The sequence below is a fragment of the Pyricularia grisea genome (assembly GCF_004355905.1).
Source record: "Pyricularia grisea strain NI907 chromosome Unknown Pyricularia_grisea_NI907_Scaffold_7, whole genome shotgun sequence".
Taxonomy (NCBI): domain Eukaryota; kingdom Fungi; phylum Ascomycota; class Sordariomycetes; order Magnaporthales; family Pyriculariaceae; genus Pyricularia; species Pyricularia grisea.
The window spans coordinates 3,229,934-3,254,266 of NW_022156720.1; the positions used below are offsets into that span (position 1 = coordinate 3,229,934).

Here is a 24,333-nt window from a genome sequence, read left to right on the forward strand (position 1 = left end):
CTTGCGACAAGGAGACATGGAAAGTGGGCAGAATACAGACAGTCATCACCCCTGTCAGCAAGGAGGGGTGGAAGGATACCCCTGGCAATCCGCATGGCGATCTGATATAGATTACTGCATCAACTAGGCTGCCAAGCGGAGGCATGGCGGCGGATCCTCACCCACATGTGCCTGTGAGTGTTGCAAAGGGGGGCGAAGCCTTGCGCTTCCCCATCATGAACACGGCAGGCGAATGGATGCATCAAGCATGTTCGTTTTTGTCCATCCCTCCGTGGATGTTCTGTTCAGCTCCACTCCACCATCGGGGGAAACAGCTCACATATTACATTGCCCTCCCGTCCCTCCCATTATTAATGAAGACTTGGCCCTCCTCCTGTTTCTGGATCGAAAACTTTTTCATCATATTATAGACAACCCTCGTAAGGTTTCTTGTTTTTTTTTTCCTTACGATATAGTTCTTCTTCTCCTTTGGGGATTGCAGAACATCCTTTTGGATTCTTTTTCTTTTTTGTTTTGTTTTGGTTACTTCCTTGTTGGCCTTGCTCTCTTTCCTTGTTCACCTACCTCGCCTACCTACTCTTCGTATCGACAACCTGGTTCGTCCCTCTTGCCCGCCAAGTACAATCGGTAATCTTGGCAGTCTTTTCCTCATTTAAAAACACAGACCACACCCGCTCGCGCAGACAGAATCCTGTGCTACCCCCGCCCGCTGGCCGACCCTAAAGCGAAACGCGCTACGCCAATACCAACCACCGCTGCCAACAGCAACCTTAGACATTGGACATAGCAGGGAGTGGTCGGGTACTCATTTCCTGTTTATTTCTATTCGACCCTGTGGCCCACGACGATCTTTACCTGGCCACAACAGAGGCCCGGTCCCTACTCCAGTTTTTGGCTGGTCTCGATTTGTGTGCATAACATTTACTTCTTTATTCGCCATCTTTTCAACATATACAGCAAACAAGTACTGTATCTTGACGCTACGCACTGTGCTTTTCATTCCTTCCATGAACCAGCCTTCCAAATAAACCAGAGTTTCTTTTGGTAGGTCTCTGTATTCAAACAGAGGTCGTTGGACCTTTCGATCAACTCACGAGCACAAAGAATCGACGATAATGTCTGCCCAGAATCAACAAGCGGGTGGATCGACCGCTGCAGGCAGCGGCAGCGGCGGCGGCGGCGGCGCGGCTCAAGGAGGAAATGGTACGATGAACGCAGCGAGTCCTGCCCTTCAAGGAGCCGGGGCTACCAAACCAAATGACCAGGGAATCGAGAACGTTTTACTGTCGCACTACCTCTACTATGTTATCGGCTCCGTCGCTCTGGCACTGATTGTTTGGAGGATATCAACTTGGATCGTTCGCTATACGAGGCAAGTGTCGAGTCTCAACAATGAGACGCAACGATACTTTGCGAAGGAGAACCCGAAGTGGATGTGGTTTAAGAGGGAATTGCAATATGCGCCCATCTTTAGGAAACGCCACAACCGCGAGATCCAGATCAGCTCGGCCATCAACGTTGGTACCCTGCCTTCGCGCCTGCAACTCATCTTGCTCGCCGGCTATTGTGCCACCAACATCCTCTTTTGCGTCTGGAAGATCCCTCTGCATAACAACTTCGACTCCGTAGCCAGTCAACTCCGCAACCGCACAGGCGTCTTGTCTGTCGTCAACATGGTCCCACTCTTTCTCATGGCTGCCCGCAACAACCCGCTCATTTCTCTCTTGGGCATTTCCTTTGACACCATGAACCTGATGCACAGGTGGTTGGGCCGCATTGTGGTCTCCGAGGCTATCATTCACACAGTCGCCTACATGGTCCCCAAGGGCAATGCCGGCATGTCTGCCGACCAGATCTTCCAGATGGTCTTTGCGTCGAAATTTCTGATGCCCGGCATGCTCGTAAGTAGCCTTACCACTCAACGGATATATGAGTGGCGATCAACCCAGCTAACCATGTCAAACACCAGGGAACCATTGCCTTTACTTTCATCCTCTTCCAGGCTTCCAGCCCGGCCAGGCACGCATTCTACGAGACGTTCAAGATTCTCCACATCCTGGCTGCTGCGGTGTCGGTTGCTGGAGTCTGGTACCACTTGGCTATGAAGCCCCTTCCCCAGCTGCCATACCTCTACGGCGTGGTCGCAATCTGGTCTGCCGACCGCGGTGCTCGCATGCTTCGTGTCGCCTACGGCAACTTTGGATCCGGTGGCAACAAAACCCTCATCGAGGCCCTGCCTGATAATGCCGTCAGGGTCACCGTGAACATGGCTCGCCCCTGGAAGTTCAAGCCCGGCCAGCATGCTTACCTCTACTTCCCTACTATCAGCTGGACCCAGTCCCACCCATTTTCAGTCGCCTGGTCTGAGGAAGGTGAGCAGCCCGACGGCGAGAAGGGCCTGGCCATGAGCAGGCAGGATGTGGCCGCAACACGCAAGACGAGCATGTCGTATGTTATACGGGCCCGTACTGGTGCCACGGCCGCGCTATACAAGAAGGCGGCTGCCAACCCGGGCGGGCGCCTGCTGACCACGTGTTGGGCCGAGGGCCCCTACGGCGGCATGCACAGCATGGCTTCGTATGGTACCGCCATGCTCTTCGCCGGTGGTGTGGGTATTACACAGGCGGTGCCGCACGTGCGCGAACTCGTCGCTGGGTTTGCCGATGCCACCGTTGCCGCACGCAAGGTTGTCCTTGTTTGGATCATCCAGTCCCCCGAGCACCTCGAGTGGATCAGGCCGTGGATGACCGAAATCCTGGCTATGGAGCGCCGTCGTGATGTCCTTCGGATTATGCTCTTCGTGTCCAGGCCGCGCTCCACCAAGGAGATCCACTCGCCCTCGGCAACGGTCCAGATGTTCCCAGGCAGGCCCAACATCGAGACACTTTTGTCCATGGAGATGGAGAACCAGGTCGGTACGGTCGGTGTCTCGGTGTGTGGGCCCGGCGCCCTCAGCGACGAGGTGCGTTGTGCTGTGCGCAAGAGGCAGGAGTTTGGCGCCATTGACTTCTGCGAGGAGGCTTTCTCCTGGTAAATATATATCAACGCCACAAACTTGGGAGCTTGGATGAATCCCCTTTAGACTTTGAGACAACGTGCCTCATAAAGTCTTGATATGTTTCCTTGTACATATGATCACCACAGGTTTTGGGTCACAACTTGGAATCTTTCATCGACGGTTGGGAATAACTTGCTATTTCGCACATTGACTAGCACAAGGTTGTTCAATCGTCATATCTTCTTGTACATATTTGTCATCCTCGTGATTTTTACCCTGTTTTTCTTTTTGTTCTGTTTTAGCGTGGCAAATGGCCTCGGGCCTTCCATTTTTCCGTATGTTTGGGATCCCAGTTGTTTATATTATCAATCTAGTCCATAGCTAGGTTTGAAGGAGTCATTGGTATGTATCTACTATCGAATATCGGATTTGCATGACAGGGTTTCAAAATAGTGATCATTTCGTTCATTTGCACATCGCGAATTATCGATTATATCAGACGTATTGATGCTATGACGGTGCCGAGATGGAAGAGCAGCCCGATTAGATTTTATAATTCTCAAAGGGCTGCTCCTGACGAATAGCTAGCTTCCAAACAAGTCCTACCTACATGCCAGCTGCACATAACGGGAAATAGGCGGAGATGGCGTGATTTCTTGCAAAATCAGAAATGTGAGGGACATTTGAAAATTTTTGTACATGGAACAAGGTGGAAAAAAAAGGGAAAACGCCTCACGCATGCAGCCAAGTAAAGCCACCCTGAAAACAAAAGCAAATAGAAACTCCATGCTGAGTTGTTTAGCGGTGCAATATAGGTAGTCGGTGACGTTGTGAAAAAAAAAAAAAAAAAAAAAACGCAAGGCAGGAAGAGAAACAAAACGATCAAGACAAAAACTACAACCGAGACAATAATGGACAACATAAAAACGAAAAAAAAAGCCACGGAAAATCATCATGATATTAGCAGAGCTTGTGCAACGTTTCTTTTTTCTTTTTGATTCTTTTCTTCTTGATTTTTTGTTCAGGAGGAAGAAAAGAGCAACAATGGTCTACCTGTTTCCAGACGCAGGAAGAACTTGGAAGCCGAGACCCACGGGAGCGTGGTATGACCCGATACTTTGGAATCCCCTGTATAAAATAGACAATTAGCAAAAAAAAAAAAAAGAGTTCCTAGTCGACAGGACAAGATGTCCATCACCCGGTGGTGATATAAACCTGGGAGAATGATACTGACTTTGTGAGATCGAAGCCGCCGTCTGCTTCGTCGTCTTCGTCGTTGTCGGGCGGCGCTAACGCCTGACCGGACCCTGATCTCTTGCCATTGACAGGCTGGACCGGCTCCGGATCCTCCCTCTGCTCCTCCTTGATGTGATCTCTAGACGCCGGCCTGACACCTCTGCGCGTGGGACTCTGGTCCGGAGACTTGTTTGGTGGACTGCTGCTCTGCGGTACGGGATCGAGGCGGTTCCTCGATGGGCTGAAGTCCAGGGCGCCGGGCCGCATCGGTGTGCTTCCGATGTCTGCATACCTCCAAAAGGGCGCGGGGGAGCTGGTGGGCATGTGCTGGCTCGGACGTTGGGCCGTGCTCGGGGGCGCCAGCCTCAGGTTGACGCGGTGAGGTGCGGGCGTGACGAACGAAAGCCCACTCTCGTCCTGGCCATAGGAGCTCGTCAGGGTGGGCGAGCGCGGGACGTGGTCGTCATCTGTCGTGACGTCTGAAATGTCCGTCTGAGACTTTGGGATCGACAAGGCTCGCGAAGGCATGTGGGGTGGGAGAAGCTTGGGCGTACCAAGCGCACGGATGCGCGGCAGCGGGCTGCCGTCTCCGGCCATGCCTGGTTCGTCGGGTAATAGCCGTCGGGAGCTTCCACGGATCGGGGTCTGGAGATCTCGTAGTGCTGAGCGGGGCTGTGGTGAGCCGGATGGGGAGACCCTTCGTTTCCTTGCTGATGGCGCGCCGTCCCTAGCCGCCATTTCTCTGGGGCCTTGGTTGACGTAGTTCAACTGACTGGGAGAAGAGGGATTTGAAGAACCCCGATGACCACCCCTTCCGCCCTTGAAGGCGTTCTTGATCATTTCTTCCCTGGCCTCCGATACTAGTGTCCATTTCATTCCCTTGCCTGGCTCATCGGTAGACCTTGCAATCTTTTCAAAAGCCTTGTTTAGTGATAAGTTATGCCTGATGCTGTTCTGTGTCGTCTCAAGATTCGAGTCAGCATATTTTCTAGTTTACTGGGGGCAGAAGCCAAAATCTCAACACTGAGTTGTACATACCTGCCAGCCCGCACTAGATTGACTCCTGTAGTACGAATAGTTTTGTGTGATGAAGTTGTAAATTCCACTCAAGTTGAGCTTTCCATCTGGCGTGTTCATGATTGCCTGCGTGATAAGCTGGGCATAGCTGTACTGCGGTTTGATGTGCTGATTCTCGTCTGCTGCCAGATCAACATCGCTGGGGTGCATCAACAACGTGCCGGCTTCCTTGGACGGTGAAGACTTTGGCCCACGGCCACCGGCACGGCTCCGAACTGATGGTGGCGTACCCGGACGCCTGTAATCCGGCGGTGCAGGTGCGATAGCCTGCGGTTGGGGCTGTCCCCGCGGCAGCGGAACACGACTGCTCGAAGGCCTGGGCAGGTTCGTAGTTGAGGTCGCATGAAGAGAGTCCTCTAAAACTTCCTGCTTGCCTTCCGTCCCTACTGTGAGCGCAAACTCACTGCCACTCAGGCCCGCACGTTCCAAATACGTTGGATGAATGCGCAGGGGGGCACTCTCAAGAGGCAATATAAAGATCATCTCGACGTCGCCGACGCTGATCACCCTACCGCTCGTGAGATCGACCATGCTTCCAGGTCCCAGGAATACATCATCCAATAATATGCCGCTCTTAGCCTTGACCTCCAAGGTCCACGAGTTTTCGAACCTGATGCGCGCCGTCAGCCGCGAGTACGTCTTGGTCGGTCCCAGGTCGATGTGGACGTGATCTTCGCTGTCCTCTGGTGGTTGCTTGATCGAGTGATCGGACGGGACGCGGCCGATGTTGATGGTGGTGTGGGTGACAAAGTACGTCCAGTCATGACCAAGAATCTGCGCAAAGGCCTTGACGCTGCGCGTGACGTAGTGTTGTGAAGAGTTGGCGTGGTCTATGCTCACCCGAAGGGACTCCTTGGGCTTTTGGGGCAGCTTCAGGCAGCTCGAGACACGGTTCGCAACTTCGGTGGCGTCGTGGAGGTCGATGCCGGACGTGTCGGCCAGGGTGCTCGAGTCGGGCTCCTCGGCCAGGTCGGGTTCGGAAGAGTGTTCTTCTGGGACGGTAAGCTTGGGAACGGAGGCATCAGAACCGGCGGGAGCTTGTCTCCTGCGCTTCTTGGCTGGCCGCGTCGGCGACATGTCGTCGGTGTGGTCGGCAGTCGCCTCGCGCTTTATCGCGCCCCGTTTGACGGAGGATCGCTTCGACGGCGACATGATTGGGCGTGTGTTCGAGTTCTTTGTCGCAAACCCTCGTTCTATGGTTTTACAGAGAAAAAAGATATGCGCATGCGACTAGGCGCGGGCACTTTTTTTTTCGGACAAGCGAAAGATGCGATGGGGCAGGACCGGTTTAGAGGGTGAAGGGAGTGACAGGGGGGATGGAGGGATGTGCAGAGTGAGTTAACTATTCCGATACCAAGGGCATCGACACGTCAAGCAAAAATTCAATAAAAGACAAATAACCCTGCTTGCCTGCAAGATCCCGTACAAATTAATTGAAATATGGAGGAATTGTGCGGTTGCTATCTGCAGAGGCGGGTTTGAGGCTGGGAAGGGGTTGGTTAGGAACGGTTGAGGGAGAGTGCGTCGCGCGGGTGAGTTTTTTGTTTAATTGACCACGATTAAGCAAACTCGGTCGCGTCAGAGACCAGACCCTCCCTTTGGATTGAGAGGCGACGGGGTCTTTGGTACTTCTTCCCTAGTGCTAGGTTCTGGTTCTGTTCTAGTACTACTAGGTCAATTGGGGGTGCTTCTTAGCAGAGTGGGGGCAGCCTGGTTACAGCTTGGTGGGGAATACGACACGGTACTTTGGTTCTGTTTCGTTCTGGAAAAGTCCACGTGATGAGCAAACTGGCATGGGTTCACGGCATTGAAATTCTGATGGTTGCCTGCCGGTAAAAGCAGCAGGAACAGGTGGGAGATGAGATCTGGTGCCGATCCAAGCCGGAAGAGAGCCTCAATCTCTATAGCTAGAAAATGTATAGATAGGCTTTAACGGTAATCTTTTGGGTTTTTTTTTCTTTGGCTTTTTTTTTTTTTTTTTAGGTACATAAGGTAGGTATTTGGGTCCAAGCTGCATGCTGTTTGTTGACCTTGTAAACCTCCATGACATCATCCATATTCTTTTCCTCAACTGCCTCTTCCCCTCATGAGCGATCCAATTCGTTCCAAACAAATCCACAAGCTCTATAAAATTTTACGCGTAGGTTCGCGACCAAGGTTCTGCCCGGCCCACAAGAAACGCGAAAAAAAAAATATCTCAAGATCATGGATGAAAAGAAAAGTTTCCAAGGACCTGTTGAAAGCATGAACCTAAAGTCCGAGCGCAAAGGAAACGCTCAACGCGCACAAAACCTGTGCGAAAATGTGGAGCCGTTCCAAAGGGCCGATAGGTTGATGCCGGATGGCAATTGGAAAATGCGAAATAAATAATTGTTCCAAGCCACAATCAAGAGGCCAGATTTGTACTTCCTTTTTTTTTTACAGTGTCCTGGGCAACAACTATCAGACAGCCATGCACTAGCTCTAGTCTATGCGCCTCCCTCATGCTTGTGGTCGTCTATGACACATCGCGGAAGGCCCGGGACCGACTGACTGCCGAGTTAAAGTTTTTAGAGGTTTTTTTCTAATTTTTATCTATTATTGGGTATCTCTTGTTTATTTTTCGATTTGTTTGTTTCTTTTTTTCTTTTTGTGTCTATATTCGGTTTAGTATTTCCATGTTCATGTCCAAATGCTTCTCGCTCCGGGCCGCCGATTGCACCGAAATCCCGGACCTCGCACTGCCACCGGGACGATGTAAATCCGATGAGACGCGCGGCCCGACACTGGCGACGTAATCCTCAGGGCTGACAGACAGGCCCGAGCCTTTTCTCGGGCTTCCGTCGCATGCGACCCTATCCGGGTCGACCTCCACCACGACGGTGGTGACCATGTCCATCTGGATCCCGCCTAGCGTCTCCCCACGGCCGAGGCCGGCGGAACCCCTGAGAGATTGCTGAGAGATGCTGCGCTGGGCCCCACCCCGCCCTTCCCGACGTCCGCCCCGCACGTCGCCGCCCAGTATGCCGGACCAGAACGGCACCGACGGACCCCGGCGGCTGCTGCTGGCCCGCACGTCGCCGTCCTTGGACTTGTCGGCGCCGGCCTCGATCCAGATCATGTTGCCGTACTTTCTGTTGTGCGGCGTGCGCATGAAGCTGAAGCTCTCGAGTCCAAGGCCGTCGGCGCCCGCTGATCCGTCCACGTCGCCAAACACCACCTCCCGACGCGTCAGGCCCCACAGCACCGTGTCGAGGAATCCGTTGAGCGAGATGAGGGCCCCCGCGGCGCAAAAGTACGTCACGGGTAGCGTCGCCCTGGCCATGGTCGCGATACGGCCGATGGCGAGGGGTGCGGTGCAGACCACGTAGATCAAGGGGTAGATCAAGAAGGCCGAGTTGTAGCCGTCGCCGTGGGTGTGCATCGTAACGTCGCTCTTGGCCTTGTTGGAGAATGTCGCGTCGCGGCGCGAATCCATGTCTGTATCGCGGTTGTCGCTCGTCGTGGTCGGTGTCGATGACTTGCGGGCGTTGGCCTCGGCTTCATTGCGTCTTGTGCGACGGAGATGGAGAAAGATCCACGTGTAAATTATGGTCGTCAAGGCAAGGCATATAAATACGTATAGATAGTGGGTGAAGAGACGGATCTCTTCGTGCTCCTTGGTGATCCAGCACTTTTCAACACAATTTCAGGTTAGTAAAGATTTAGGGTGTGCATGGCAGACATCTCTGTTGACTGAGAACAAAGAACATACCCAGGTTGTGGCCCGACCAAAGAACCCAACGTTGACCTTGTTGGTTGCCGCAAATCCGATGAAGACCAAGAGGTAGTTGAAGACCCATATCGATGTACATGTAAGGATCAGGGCCCGCTGGGATGGCTTCCATCCCCTTATTGCTACCAGATAGGTGTGCACCGCAATGGCGGCAATGAAAAGGCTTCCCGCCAAATCTCCTGTGGAAAGGAAAAAGGCCTGCGTCCAACATGTACCTGAACCAACGACGATTGAGTCCCGAGCAACCCAGACAGCGTTGAGGAAGAATGCGATGCTCTGCTTGATGTCGGCCAGAAGCAAGTTATACAGGAGGACGACGAACTGGTTCGGCTCCCTGTGCACGGGGGTCATCGTCTTGGCGTCCCCGGACCTTGTTCCCGTGTCGTCACGCGCCTCCTCGGTGTCTTCGACCGTCATTGGCCTCGTCCTCCGCTGAAAGTGCTGTGGAGGAAGGCCAAGAGATAAATCAACACCGGGGGACTGTGCATTCAGACGTTTTATCCGTTGCTTCTCGGACCTCCTTAACCTCCTGTCGGCAATGTGCCATCTCACCAGCTTTTGTGTGAGGTGTAGGAAAAGTGCGGTGCTCGTGATCAGGGACACGCCTGCAAAGACGCAGACTGCTATCAGGCCATCGCGGTGACCACGCTCGAGGCCGATGAGGGTGCCGGTGTCTTGGAAGTCGTTGATGGTCCTGGGTAATAATGAATTGTCCATCGCTGTGAAAAATCCTCCTCGGGTGACCAAATGTCCCCTTTCTCGACCAAAGAACAGATAAAGAGAATTTGAGAGAAAAGATGTATGCAATGGATGAGGAATACAACGACAAACAACAAGGAATTAATGAATTGGGAAAGAGGGGAAAGACTATCTATTCAGGATTCGTCGCCCGCATGGTCCAAAAGTACCGGAGAAAATCCACAAAAAAGCATCGATATACTTGTTCGTGTTAGTGCCGGGGCTTTGAAGCCATAGACTATTATGCTTGCTTGGTGTCGAGTCTGGTGGCGTAGGAAGTCGGGTTGAGAAGTGGCTTGACCTTGGCCGAAGACCTTATTGACAGAAGCAAATAAAAAGGAGCCAAAAGGGAAAGGTTGTTAGTGCACACTACACACCAAGGCATGGCAAGCCAAGTCGGTTTTGTACAAGCAGTCAATCAGTCAGTCAGTCAGTCCTGCCTGACACTTTTCCACCCACTCGACATGCATTTCAGCCCTTGTCCGTTTACCTCACAAAACACAAGAGGGAATGCGTGCATGCATGGTGAGAGCGGAGAGGGGGTGCCGCAGACGGGCTTTACTCGAATAGGGGATTCGAATGACACCCAAGACGGTACCGGGGAAATAAATGGAGAACTACAAAGTGAAGATCATCCTCACGCCCAGAATGCCCTCTGCCAAGACATTCAGCCAGTAATAGAATCCCCACCACGCATACCTCTGCCCAACCAACACATGCCCAGCGTTTTTCACGAGTCAAGCTGCAGGGCCACGGGGAGTTCATCACGGAATCCTTGACCTTGGAAAACCACCCCAGGGCTTCACCTTGACAGTTACAAATGCCAGTACGGCACATGGCTTCCCCGTAACGTCGGGAGTCCACCCACCTTTGTTTTTTGTTCAACCGACCAAAAACTTTCCGGTAGAATGGCCATGAATGGTGTGGGTGCAAGGACTGGGCAGACTGCAGATTAGGTGGACTTTTTGCTTCTTTGTTGTAGAGGCGATCGGCCTCTCGGCTAACCCGTATTTTGCTTTCGATCTAGTTGTATCCTGAACCTACAATGCCTACGTAGAGATGGTCCATGTGAAGACCCTTATCAACAATGCGAGAAGCGAGGGGGAAAAAAAAAACCAACAAAAGAAAGAAAGAAAGAAAACGATCAAAAGGACTTCTAGAAGAGCTTCCAGAAGGGTCCATGTGGCTCTCTTTGGTTTTCAACTCAAGCCTCTCAGCCTGACAGATAGGGTTTCCAAGAACAGGTTTGCGGATCGAGTTGAGAGTGTTCGGTTGCAACTTCAAGAGATACTTTTTTGTTGTTACATGTGTACCAGTTGGTTGAGGGAGGATTTGACTGTGCCTCAAGGTAAGCGGCCGGAATTCGGTTGGATCTAAAGGGACAAGGTACCCGGTAAGCTTTTCCTGTGCTCCCCTTTTTTTTTGACGAGATTGCATCAAAATCGGAGGTTTTTTTTTTTTTTTTTTTTTCCCCTCTTGTGTGTTGTATGTATTGTTTGGTCCAAACAAACTGAAAGGAACTGGCGCTTACATGCTCCGCACCCTTGATGATATCCATCCAATCCCAGTCGCCAGTCGGACGAAGGGAATAACTGGGGTACGTACTGCAACGGACAAGATGAATTTGAGATGATGCAAAATTAAGGGTGAAAAAAAATCAACCCGGATGAACAAGCAATTTATTGCTAGAGAAGCAAGTTCCCACACGGAAAAACGAGGTTAAGAGATGCACAGATCAAGACGAAAGATAGAAAAGCAAAAAGGAAAAGAAAGAAAAAAGATACCGGTACCAAGCCCGAATGACGCTAGTATTCTGCATGTAGTTTGTCTTTGCCACTGTTACTCATCCTCACCACCTTGATAGGTTGCTTGATAATACACCGTGGCTAGCGCGGGTGCATGCGGATGATCTTCCTCCATAACCACGCCGAGTCGGCAATCCCAGAAAGGGGCGGCTTGCCTGCCGGCGCCTCAGTTTTGGCAGGTACGGGTGACCTTCCTGATCTAGAAACTTTTTTAGCCCTTTTCCTTTGACTCTACAGAGTAGGTACACATTCTTCTTTGTTCTTTATTCTTTTGAGCTTGTGGCACTTTCTACCGCAAGGTACACACAAAGCCCCCTTCTGATGACACGCGACAGCCACGCTGCAACCGTAAAGCTGTCCTATAGCAAGGGCGGGTTCGTTACTTGCTCTGTCACATTTGCTCTCTTTTCGATCTGCACTATAGTTATGCAAGGTACCTACCTACCTACCTAGGTACCTGCCAAGCTGCTTCTCTGCACACAGCAGTGGTAAAAGAGGAACCACTTTTACTGTTATGACCCTACCTTAATTTATATAAGCTAGAAGCCTGTCCTGGTATTTACCAAACCTAGGCAGTCCGTAAATGCCGACCCGCAAAAGCAAGGCAAGGCACATACTAATTTCCACCAGACGGGCTTCAAGTTGGGAACCGAACGGATGCACACGCGAGAAAGGCGCGGCACAGCGTCACATTGTATACAGTATGATTACTGCAAGGGGAAATCATGTCGTCGCCGTCGTCTGAAAGTTCAAGGTTTGTTTCTTTAGGGTAGCACTACGTGGTATACAACCTTTCGCCAACACTTAGTAACAAAGATCATGTGACAATAAATTATCTGCAAAGTTTTGTCAGATAAATTAAAAGTCTAGATAAAAATGGGACAGGTCAATTATTGAATGATGATGATCAGTGCCGCACATCTGTGTTCTTTTACGGCAGGTATGTAAGGTAGTCTTATACCCCCCTACCTACCTAGTTTAGGCAAATATTCTCGAACAAAACAAAGACCCTAGCGCATAAACAACGTCCCCTGAGGGTCCATCCCCTCGCATTTGCCGTGATCGTCTTTGTTTTGAGCATCGGACTTCGAATCCAAGGCTGTCGGAGTTTGACCTAAGCTGCCCAATAAAAAGTGTTTTGCTTTCTGACAGGCACGAGATTATAGCGTTGCGGATAACGCTGGCTTTGTTCATCTGGGAATTGTTTTATGACGGCTCGACAAGCCTTAAACCTTCAATCCAAGGTTTGTTTCGACAGGGCGATGACTCGTTGTTTTTTGGCAGCCCGGCTTTCGCTTGGTTTATCTCCGGGGATGGGGGAATTTTCCGACCCCCTTTTCTGTGTGCCGGACAACCCGTTGAAAGAGAGAGAGAGAGAGAGAGAAAAAAAAAGAAGAAAAAAAACGAGCGTCTTACCTCATTAAGCTCTCAAACCCCCATCCATCCAGAGTCGATCTTCATCTGGTTCTCGTGGAGTCGGCTGAGAGGCAGGACAACGGGCGAGGTTCCAGCCAAGATCTGGCATACTACTATATAGACGAAAAAGTGGAGAGCAAAACCCACGCGACGTCTGACGCCGTATCCTCATGTTGTCCGGGCGTCACTATTAAATGGTACTATGGTGGTAGTCCATCATGACATGAAGTACCTCACCTCGCCTCAATGACGGGGTTATCCCTTGATTGCGACCTAGCTTTACGTAGTAATGGTCCCAAGTTGCCTGCACTCGCCCACCATGTCGGGATTGTACATGGGATAGTATTAGCATAATATCAACATGTGGATGAGCCAAGAAACCGTCCGACTCGTGGCAGCAACGCAAAGCCTCGTTGTCTGACATCTGTGCCTGCCAAGCGTGTTCTTTCGTCTTGTAAACCCTTTGAGTGCTCTCGGTGTCGGCCTGACTCTTGTTACTCCGTAACTTTGACAAGACAAGCATGCAAATGGGCTGTCAAAATTTGAATGAAAAAAAAAAAAAAAGTACATTATCACAACACCTTCCAGGATTCCCAAAGGCGGTCGTCTTCCCATTTCGGCCATTCTTCCCCTGGTTTGAATCCTTTCTGGCGTGATCTGCCTGCGACCATTTTGCGCATGGTCCAGCACCTCATCTTATCAGCCATTCCGGATGCTCCGGAAAGCTTCTGAGGGTTGGTCGTCAGCGTCCCATTGTCGTATTTTGGGCTTGTCGTCGTGTTTTGGTTTGGTGTTTCTGGGGCTGTTTTTGGATCATACGAGGCGTAAGCGCAAATTCTTTCTGGGTTGGCTTGTTGAACACAATTCTCTAGGACCGGGGCTGGGGCCGTTTTGGGGGAGGCGTGAGCACTTTTTTTTTTTTTTTTTTTTTTTGCCGCCCTTGTGCAGAAGAAGGATGCGCCATTCTTTCTGCCGTCAGCGCTAGAACAAATGTTTTAGCTGAAACAATAGAAGAAGATGGACCTGGGCAAGGCTGGTGGTACCCAATGCCGCATCGGAAAATCGGGCTTACAGCCTATTGTCGCTTAACTCAGTGTCATGCATGCTCTCGTAGTAATTCTAGCAGCGTGTCACTCACTCACTTTAATGTGATGCAATTAATTACTGTTGAGAGGGATTTCAAGCGCTTGAGTTTCAGATGTCGCAATGCAGATCATATCTAGTTCTAGAATCAATTCTAGACTAGTTTAGACTAGTCTGGTTCTAATATGCGAACGGCAGTCAAGCTTTACCAGCACATTAAGTTCACGTCTCTGGACTTGCAGGCTTCATCTTGAGGTGTGACATAAGCGGCATGGATGTTCTTCACTGTTTTATTATGTGATTCTATCAACTGATCACCCTAGGAACATGATTTAATCAGGACGTGGAAATTTTGATATCCTCACGATGAACACCCAATCGAAAGGGCCTTTTGGCGGAAATGAATAATGATATTTGGAACGTAAATGAAATTTGAAAAAAAAAAAATTAAATACCAGAACAACAATTGTTCGTGTAGATCAAAGCCCTCAAAGGATGACAGACAGGTCAGTTGGTGACAACAATGGGGAAACACCAGATCGGATGGAGCATGGCATTGTGATGGGATTTTTACTGCATGTGGGACTGATGGTGTTTTTAGAAACCAAAACTTGACCCCGCTACAACGGCGCCAAGATCTCGATTGAATTTGATCTCAACTACAATCTACCGCTGCCCCTCAGGGCATAAAACCCAAGATGCATGAAATCATCACACTCCAGCTGGGTCAACCGAGCAATTATCTGGCAACGCATTTTTGGAATGCTCAGGTACGACAATCAGGAGAACAAAAATATAGATCAGAACATAGTTTGCTGAGAACCAAAACGGTGTGACGCAAACAGGAGTCGTACTTCACCTACTCTGACGACACCGAATCGCCCATCAACCACGATGTGCACTTCAGGCCGGGCATCGGCGCCGACGGCTCCGAGACGTTCATGCCTCGGACCGTCATCTACGATCTGAAGGGTGGCTTCGGATCCCTGCGCAAGATCAACGCCCTGTACGACGCGCAACGGGATGACGACGCCGCACCACAGGCCCTCTGGAGCGGCAAGACCGTCGTCCAGCGCCAGGAGCCCATCCAGGTGGCGGCGTACCAGCAGAGCCTGGAGGCGGGCGAACCCGCCGAGCAGCTGACCCCGGAGGCGGTGCGGTACTGGTCCGACTTCAACCGCGTCTACATGCACCCGCGCTCCATCGTGCAGCTGAGCGACTACGAGCTCAACTCGTCCCTGCGGCCCTTTGAGCGGTGGCCCACGGGCGGCGAGCTCTTTTCCGAGCTCGACCGAGAGCACGACCTTCTGGACCGTGACCTGAGGCCCTTTGTCGAGGAGGCCGACCACATGCAAGGGATTCAGCTTTTCACCACAATCGACGACGCCTGGGGTGGGTTTGCCGCGCGCTATGCGGAGCGCCTCCGGGACGAGTATGGAAAGTCCGTCATCTGGGTCTGGGGCCTGCAGGATTCGGCAGCGGGTTTAAACAGGGTATGGTGCGATTCTGTGGAGGAGATAACTTTCGGATCACGATTCCTTTTTTCATGGAGGTTTCTTCCCGCTAACCACCCTCTCAACAGGAGAAACGTATGTTGAGAATGTCAAACAAGGCACATGCTTTGACGGAACTATACAAGCAGGCCTCGATACTGGTTCCTTTCTCCATACCAAGGTCGCCAAACTCGCGTCCCAACGTGGCACTGGATGCCTCGTCCTCATGGCACAAATCAGCCCTGCTCACCACGGCCTTTGAGACGGCGGTGCTTCCATCCCGGATGAGGGAAGGGCCAGCCAGTGACAGACTGGACGGCATGGCTGACTGGCTGAATGTGATGGGGAAGCAGACGATTGCCAACCTGCAAATGGATGTCGTCAGGGAAGATGAGGATGAATGGGCGAAGGATTCCAGGCAACCAAATGTCCTTGACAGATACAAGGAAGACCCTGACGATGAAACGACAGCCGATGTTGACCTTCCAATAGATTTTACTGCTGGAGACGATCTTGGTGCTCCCCAAAGATCAAGCAACCGTAGGAAACGCCATGTATTTGGCCAGACCATCTCTGTTCGCGGCATCTCTGCCAGCGAGAATCAGACGGTAGAAGGCAGTCGGTTTGCTAGACAATACCAATCATCCGGAAAGGTGTCAGTGCGCAGGTATGTATCGTTACTACTGAAAGGATCCTGACATTTCTTCCTTGGCTAACAGCAATGGATATCCAGCTATTACACCGACCTCAGGTTCCCTCAACCGGACAGTTTCCCAAATATTTACACGTCCAAATCCGGACAGCCACTCAAGAGCACACTCCCAGTCGTTGCCTCACTCACGACGGATAGCTCTACTTCGGACCGACTCAAGCTCCTCCGAACTACTGTTTTCCGCAGTATTGGCCTCGAAGATAGGGAAAACCTTGGCAACGAGCTTGCTCAGATGGCTGACGAGTACCACGAGGGCTGGTCGAGTGGAAGTGACGACGGCGATGATGAGGACTAGTCTTGTATATATATATATATATATATATATATACAGGAATAAAAAAAAAAAAAAAAAAAAAAAAAAAAAAAAAAAAAAAAAAAAAAAAAAAAAAAAAAAACGCCGACTCAACCGATTCAGTAAATACCGATTGCGCACGCATGTGAACACATTTCGAGGAATTTGAGAAGCCCTACACACTCCCGTTGCTCTCGGACTTTCTCAGGTTGGAGCCCAAATTGGGGGCAAGATGGCCTAGGTAAGGAATGGCGACATCAAACCATTACTCCAGACCCGATCAAATCAGGTGCGTGCAGCCCCGAAGAGCATATTTAGGTAGAGCCAGAATCCAGCAAACCAGGTAGAAGCTGGGAACTGCTTCCAATGCACAGCCATCAAGTTGACAACTGGTGCAGCTAATGTGGTTTCATTTTTGAGCTGTGCCGAGCCAATCTTCACGGTCGCGCCTCCTCGCCTAACAACCCGCGCTCCAGTTACTGTTTCCTTGCCTCCATTGCCCCTGTTCGTAACTAACCTCTTTGTTACCCCGGCTTACTGTCCCTGCATATGATTGTCTCGCACTGGACCCACTTCATCTCGGGGAACACCACCTAAACGCAACCATGGCATCGATCCATCGATCCATATCAAGTCAGCAAGTTACATAAAGGCGAAGAGATGGATGACTTTTCGCTGGTCCCGCTGACAAGGACATGGGAATACAGCTTTTTGGTACTCCCAGACTTGAAGGGAACTAAATTATGGCACGCAAAGGCTCGGAAAAGCGAAGAACTGGGTGTATCACTTGCAAGTGTGTAAATTTTTATTCCCCCAAGCCAGTAGCTTCAAAATCATGACACAGAGCCGCTGCTGACCTTGGCAATAGAAAACGACGGATAAAGTGCGACGAAGACCTTCCTACATGTTCCCGCTGTCGATATAGCGGGAGGGATTGCGCCTACGCCGAGCCGCCAATTGGCTGCTTTTCATGGCATCACCTCCTGCACTCGTCCACGGCGTCCATCTCATCTTCTCCGTCTCGCCGCCTGCCAGATTTGATGGTCAGGGGGCTAGACTATTTTCGTTGCGAGGTAGCACCGAAGCTCGGCGGCGAACTCGATGGTGCTACTTTCTGGACTACCGTCTTGTTGCGGCTCGCGGCGACGGAGGACGCGGTGATGCATGGCATGTTTGCCATCAGTCTGTTGTATGAGGACTTTGAGCCGGGCTGGAAGAAGCGAGTATGCGACAGTGAGAAGGAGACGGCGCTGGCGCACTACAACCACGCATTGCGAATCGTTGCCTCGAAAGAGCTGGGAACGGACGTGGTCCTAGTCATGTCCATCTTGTTCACCTGTGTCGAGTTCCTCAGGGGCAACCAAGCAGCCGCCGTTACACACTGCCGTCATGGGACTCTAGTTTCACGCCTTCCGGGCCACCGGAACCAGGAAATTATGACTGTGCTCCGGCAATTGAGCCCAGTTCCGTACTTCTTTTCTAGCGGCGAATTTCCTGTCCTTGAGATGACGGGTCAGGCGGGTCGTTTCGACACGGTCTCGCAAGCTTCGCATGCAATGGACGAACTGATGGCTCAGGCAATCAGACTGGTGCGATCCCTTGACGGCTATCGTCTGGAGGTCGAGGATGCCACCGCTATGCCCGCAGGTGCTCAGGACACGCAGATGATGATTGTGACGAAACTTTTGTTGTGGAAGACTGCTTTTGAAGAACTGGGAAATAGAGTCGACGTCACTCGGTCCAGCCACGCGCTGCTGCTCATGAGGTTCCGGGTGTGCTGGATCTGGTCCTGCATAGCGCTGCGTAGGGATGAGACGGCGAGCGACGTGTTCCAAGTCGACTTTTCACACATAGTCGAGCTTGCTGGCAGTCTGTCACCAGTCGAGGGGCCGGAAGCTGGCAAAAACTTTATGTTTGGTATGGGCATGTCTCCTCTACTGCATTTTGTCGTCATCAAGTGCCGACACCTTCCAACGAGACTCAAGGCGCTGGAGATGCTCCGGAAGATGGGCAAGAGGAGGGAATCGCTGTGGGATGCGGCGACCATGTACAGGATCGGAGAGCTCCTCATCAAGAAGGAGCATGGGTTCTCAGTGGTGCAGGGGATGAAGCTTACCGCATGGGAGCTACCGGCGGACGAGAAGAGAGTAAGAGACTCGTACTTGGAGGATGAGGTCTTTGTGGAGCGAGACCACATGGGGAAGGAGGTGCTCCGTCGGAGGATATATCTTTTCGTTTATGATGGGAAGGCCATTGTTCGGGAGGCTGACTGGATTTCCCTTATGATTTGACCAAGTCGGCCTGGTAATCTCCTCTCGTAAAACGGTGCCATGTTCATGTGTGAATCGAGTGGGTCCTATGCGATAACCCCCGGTCAAGACTATGTTGATTTGGCACCATGGATGACACGAAGCGGGGCGAGTGCGAGATTCGGTTACGGGGGCTTATAAGCTTGTTTATTCTAGGGGATAGACAAATGTATATAAGTAAGTTCGCGACGACCATAGACTGTCTGATTGTTCCGAATGACATTGCTCCTTTGTTATTCCCCAAGCCTCTCTCCACTTGAGCATTTTCTTCAGCCTGTCTTTGAATAAATACCTGGATAACTACATACGACATGCAGCCACATTCCTTCTTCTTGCCCAGTATCATCGCTGCTGCTGTCTCAAAGCGTTCCGGCGTATCTCCGGAAGCCGGTCTCGCCGGTCCAGCGTTCCCAAGACCTTCGTTTCTCCGCGGCAGTGATGCCCTTGCCTCGGCCATAGGCAACTTTGACAGATACGTCGATAGCTCAACCCCCATCCAGTCCAACCAGACAGCATGGGCGGTGGCCGTCTTCTCCACAAACGACGCAGAGCCACTGTACGAGAGGTATTACACCCCTGAATTTGACGTCGGTGTATCCCAAGTCGACCGGGACTCCGTGTTCCGCATCGCCAGCGTGTCAAAAGTGTTCAGTGTCTGGTCGTTCCTGCTGGAAGTTGGCGATGCTCACTTCAACGACCCGATTACACGCTACGTTCCCGAACTGGCTACCATCGCCAATGAGTCGACGACGACTAATGAGGTGGTATACGATGACATTGATCACGTCCGATGGGAAGAAGTCACACTGGGTCAGCTCGCTGGTCAACTGGCAGGAATCCCGCGAGACCGTACGTTACAAACCGGCTGCCCCCTCATTCCTTACCAAAGCATGCAGCTAACTTCAAGCAACAGCCGCGCAAACTGATCTTTCTGCTCAATACTCCCAAGAGCAGACCATGACCCTCGGGCTTCCGCCTCTTTCCAACGAGGAGATCCCGCAGTGCGGCGTCCCTGGCCTTCTAAGGTCGTGCACGCGCAGTGGTATGAGACAAAAAAACTCGCCCTGTTTTCTTTTCTGATACCTCCTACAACCTGCAATGTCTAACGCTGCCATGCAGAAATGATCTCTCAGCTGCTCAAGCAGCATCCAATCTTCTCGACTGCATACTCTCCCGCGTATAGCAACGTTGCGTACGCGCTACTCGGATTTGCCCAGGAAGCCGCCACCGGAACCCCAGTCGGCGAGGCCATAAGCGCAGGAATAATGTCCGCCCTCGACATGAGATCAAGCAGCTACGACACGGCTCCAAAATCAGGCGGCGTCATCCCCGGAAACGCCTCTGCCGTCGGGTGGGACTATGACCTGGGCACCACCAGCCCGTCGGGGGCTCTCTACAGCTCGACGGGCGACATGATCAAGGCCGGGCAGGCCATCCTCGGGTCCAAGACGATGAAGCCGGCGCAGACGCGACGGTGGCTGAAGCCGATGAGCCAGACCGGAGTCCTGGGCAGCGCGGTCGGGGCGCCGTGGGAGATCCGGTACCTGATGCTCGGCGGCCGCGTTGCTCAGCTGTACACCAAGCAGGGCGACATTGGCGGCTATCGTGCCGCCTTTGTGCTCTCGCCTGAGCATGACCTCGGGGCGATAATCTTCTCGGCCGCACCGCTCGGGTCGAACTCGGCGGCGGTGAGGGAGACGCTGATGAACGCCGTCGGCGACGTTTTCCTTCCCATGGCTGAAGATCAGGCCAGGCTCGAAGCGCGCAGGAACTTTGCCGGCGTGTACAAGGACGTGGAAACAAACAGCTCTGTCACCATCGAGGTTGACGATTCCATGACTGGGCTGACGGTCAAAAGCCTCTTCTCGCGCGGAACCGAAGTCATTGGCGACAATAGCCCCTTTATCAAGATATTCCAGGCCGGGCAGTCCGCACGTCTGTTTCCATCCAACCTGCAGACCGTAAAGGAAAAGACAAGCGGGGAAGGGACATTTGTCTCGAGGCTGGGCTTCAGAGCTTCATTTTTCAACGTAACTGGAGATGCGAACGCAGTGCAGGACCCAGGATTGATGCAATGGACCAGCCTTGGAGCCCCAACATATGGAGCAAGGACGCTGGATGATTGGGTTTTTGAACTGAACGAAGATGGGACGGCGAAAGCTATTGATGTAAGAATGTTGAGGTTAAGGATGGGAAAGGGGAGTGTGAGTTGATGTGATGCGTTTTCAGCCTGCAAAAAAAAAAAAAAAAAAAAAAAAAATCACCAGATATACATAACACCGAGAATCCCCCAGTTGTTACCCGCCTGAGTATTAGTTCAGCTTTCACTGTTTTGGTACGGGAGCAAAATCGCCGGATTTGGGATTTAACACATCCGAAAACGGACGTCGTCGCTTTCCATTGCTATCAGCCAAGCCTAGTCTCAGTGCTCAGACTAGACCCCACTGCGTTGCAGGGTGGACCGGGCGCTCGATGTAGCTTGCAGCCACATGGCTTTTCGACCAATTAAATTGGCCGAAAAGATCGCGCCCGTTCTAGTCTAAGGACAATTTGTCGATTATTCCCGTTCACGGAGGTAAATAACACGGTTTCCGCACTGTACATGCCGACGCTGTGGTTGCAGCTATTATAATCGCGCGTGGCCCGAAAACGGGGATGCAGTCCTCACGACGGCGACGGATCGGTGGCGACGAGGTGCATTTAACAACGGAGCGCAAAGGAGGGTGGTATGGGCCGCGAAAAACCCTACGAGCCACCCCGCAAGCTCCCGGCGGATCCAGGAGGTGGAGTGTCGGGAGATTGCCCATGGAATTAATTGAGATTGACAACACGGTACATGGCAAGATCTAGCCAGTTAGTTTCACGAAATCAGACGCTGCAAATTGCCTGACGGATTTTCTGCGCGGACTCTATGCGCAGTTGGAGGATGCCTGGAACAGAGCTGCCAACTATGGGACGACAGGAGCGCAGGTTGAAGGCTTTTTGAGCGCATATTTTGATTCACTTGCAGCACTGAGTGACAAAGGACGCGTCGTTGAGTGGATGAAGGCCGTGGCAGCTTCCACCGGGCGCGTGGAGCATGCGAAACATGACTCTGAGAAGTCTTGTCGTTGCACATCAGGATGACACCCGCCCCCCCAAAACGAGTTTTGATCCGTGGCAAGGCAGGTGTATGGAAGACAAGATTGGCCAAAAGAATGGTGGACAACCTTGTGCGGCGACTTGACGATGCCCAACAGCGGCGCTCCTTGTATGCCAGATTGTTGTGGATACCGCCGCGCGACCTCAAGACCAAGTGCGGCCCGGACAATGCCAATATTACGCTGAACCAGTGGCTTCTAAGTAACCTTTTTTTTTCGCTACGGGAGGCGGCGACGCAGACCTTCTGGCTGAGGATTGTGAGATGGCGTGTGCCGACGACCGAACGGTCTTTGTGCTCGACGGATGGGACGAGATTGTAGACCAACTGAAGCAAGATTCTACGCCAAAGTTGATGGCAGAGCTCCTCAGAAATGTCGCTGACAAGATTTGGATGAGATATGTCACAAGCTTGGTTCGGTCTCCCCTAAAACAGGCCGCAACGATGGTAGGGTTCCAGAGGCGCCGGCTCGTGCAGCGTCATGTCGGAGAGCTGGCCTGCATGGCCTTTGTGGGCTTCTGTTCCGATATCATCGTCTTCAGGGAGAAGGATCTTGACTGGCTCGCGAGAAACCACCAAGAGCTTACCGGGGATTCTGGGTTGTCCGCCGAGCTGTTGGATGCCTCGTCTTTTCTCCATCGCGGGCCCGACGGCGATGTACTGGAAGACCACTGCATATACTTGACTTACCGTGAGTTTCTTGCGGGCAATCTGGTTTGTCGAGCACTGAATAGCAAGGAGAACATTGAAGTATCGCGGCACCTCCAACAAACTAGATCCCATGGAACTGAAGGATGAATTACTATGTAGGTATCATGAGCGAGGCCTGCTTTGCGCTGCAGATTCCAGGCCGCAACTTGTCCTGTTCTTTAAGTATTGAGGTGAATCGAGTACCCCTTGAATCCACCAAGCCAGATTCAGTTTGCGACTGCTCAACGAGACGCCTGGCGACCTCATGGGTCCACAGAGAGCGCACGGATGCACAGACCTGGAGGAATGGCTTGAAGTCCGGGCTTCATGGTATGAAGATGTCGGTAGATTTGTCAAGTCTGAACTTGGAGATAGACGTTCGTCCGTCCCAATACAGCATATTTGGCCATCACTCGCCCTCGTACTCCGAAGTTTCCGGGTCTCTCTCTCTCTCTCGCTCTCTCTTCTGCACATAGTGGCCGTATTCCCGCTGTTGGAAGTAGTGGAATTGCAAAATCAAGCCGACGAGGATCTCCGGCCGCTGCTCAACACGTCGGAATTGGACTTTACCCTGAAACAAATCATACCGCCCCAGGAATTTGTGGTTGTACTTGGACGCTCGTGAAGAACGGCAGCATGAAGATAATTTGTGGCGATCCGGCAACGAAAACCGAAATATTTCCGCGGATTTCGATTAAAAAAATAAAAGCTCTGGCAAACGCAACGGTCATGAGGGAAAGGATCCGGGCCCGCGAGGCTCCCAACGGTGACAAGATCTTTTCTCCACGCATGGATTTGAAAGGTGATTTCGAGCGATTCCCAAACAATACCAGCGCTATAATGACCCAAAGCGGTTCTGCGGATAACGACACAGATAAAAGCGTCGGCAGACGTACCAAGCATGATGCACAAGTCTAAGGTCTAGACTAGGCTCGCAGGGACGACAGCCCCGCCACCGGTAAAACCTAATGCTGGAACATGCTGACCGGAAGTTAACAAAAAGAGCGGCAAGTCCAACTCAATGATTTGAAAAAAAATATCCACCTGCTTCTCATAGGTATCTGATGTATCACAATCCATTTTGCAGTAACACCGTGGTGGCGCCGAGAAAGGGTTTCATGCAATAGAAATTGGCAGGAGGAATGAAGTTGGAGAGAGGCACCAAACAGGCGAGGTTGTTGCAAGGATACAAAGTGTTGAGGTCATGACCCACCCACTCTAAGACGCTAAGCAACTCTGTTTTCAGTGGGGTCCCCAGGTCCACGGGGAACAGAACTACCTACACCCGACCCCTGAAGAGATCTGGAAGTGGTTAGGGTACTCGAACTCACCCCGGTAAACACGCAAATGTAAGGCCCCATTTAGGACCTCCCATGCCCCCCCCCCCCCAAACAGGGCTGGCTGTATTAAGATGCATCAAGAGTACTATAACTTACCCTGTAATCAAATACGATCTTTCAAGCCAATTTGTGTGCCGTACTTCCCTTAATCTATAGTCACACTTAATATCCTAATCTTAACCTCCCAATTGGCCGCTAAACTAGAAGAGGCCTTGACTTTCATACATACTCGTGCAGGGGGTCCGGTGTAG

The 24,333-nt window shown here is 51.7% G+C and overlaps 6 protein-coding genes across 6 annotated transcripts; 4 read left to right on the plus strand and 2 right to left on the minus strand.

Annotated features, from left to right (window-relative positions):
* The first annotated feature begins 280 nt into the window (after positions 1-280).
* On the plus strand, positions 281-3,438 carry PgNI_09990 (uncharacterized protein). The gene is made up of 2 exons (XM_031129971.1): positions 281-1,901; positions 1,970-3,438. Exons 1-2 carry the CDS (start codon positions 1,116-1,118, stop codon positions 3,032-3,034), a joined length of 1,851 nt encoding a protein of 616 aa, XP_030977996.1. The 5' UTR covers positions 281-1,115; the 3' UTR covers positions 3,035-3,438.
* Positions 3,439-3,745: 307 nt separating this feature from the next.
* Positions 3,746-6,463, minus strand: PgNI_09991 (uncharacterized protein; the record flags this gene model as incomplete). The annotated part of the gene is made up of 3 exons (XM_031129972.1): positions 3,746-4,126; positions 4,233-5,188; positions 5,273-6,463. 3 exons carry the CDS (start codon positions 6,461-6,463, stop codon positions 4,048-4,050), a joined length of 2,226 nt encoding a protein of 741 aa, XP_030977997.1. The 3' UTR covers positions 3,746-4,047.
* Positions 6,464-7,743: 1,280 nt separating this feature from the next.
* Positions 7,744-10,185, minus strand: PgNI_09992 (uncharacterized protein). Its single transcript, XM_031129973.1, has 2 exons — positions 9,045-10,185; positions 7,744-8,963 (listed from the first exon to the last, which is right to left on the minus strand). The coding sequence occupies exons 1-2, from the start codon at positions 9,780-9,782 to the stop codon at positions 7,947-7,949; spliced, it is 1,755 nt and encodes a 584-aa protein (XP_030977994.1). The 5' UTR covers positions 9,783-10,185; the 3' UTR covers positions 7,744-7,946.
* A 4,375-nt stretch (positions 10,186-14,560) lies between these two features.
* On the plus strand, positions 14,561-16,615 carry PgNI_09993 (uncharacterized protein). The gene is made up of 5 exons (XM_031129974.1): positions 14,561-14,613; positions 14,709-14,877; positions 14,953-15,600; positions 15,690-16,267; positions 16,334-16,615. The coding sequence occupies exons 2-5, from the start codon at positions 14,806-14,808 to the stop codon at positions 16,605-16,607; spliced, it is 1,572 nt and encodes a 523-aa protein (XP_030977995.1). The 5' UTR covers positions 14,561-14,613; positions 14,709-14,805; the 3' UTR covers positions 16,608-16,615.
* A 757-nt stretch (positions 16,616-17,372) lies between these two features.
* On the plus strand, positions 17,373-21,126 carry PgNI_09994 (uncharacterized protein; the record flags this gene model as incomplete). Its single annotated transcript, XM_031129975.1, has 4 exons — positions 17,373-19,025; positions 19,254-19,762; positions 19,827-19,955; positions 20,033-21,126. Exons 1-4 carry the CDS (start codon positions 19,003-19,005, stop codon positions 21,124-21,126), a joined length of 1,755 nt encoding a protein of 584 aa, XP_030978000.1. The 5' UTR covers positions 17,373-19,002.
* Positions 21,127-22,035: 909 nt separating this feature from the next.
* On the plus strand, positions 22,036-23,367 carry PgNI_09995 (uncharacterized protein; the record flags this gene model as incomplete). Its single annotated transcript, XM_031129976.1, has 4 exons — positions 22,036-22,311; positions 22,488-22,743; positions 22,863-23,072; positions 23,219-23,367. 4 exons carry the CDS (start codon positions 22,036-22,038, stop codon positions 23,365-23,367), a joined length of 891 nt encoding a protein of 296 aa, XP_030978001.1.
* Between the last annotated feature and the right edge of the window lie 966 nt (positions 23,368-24,333).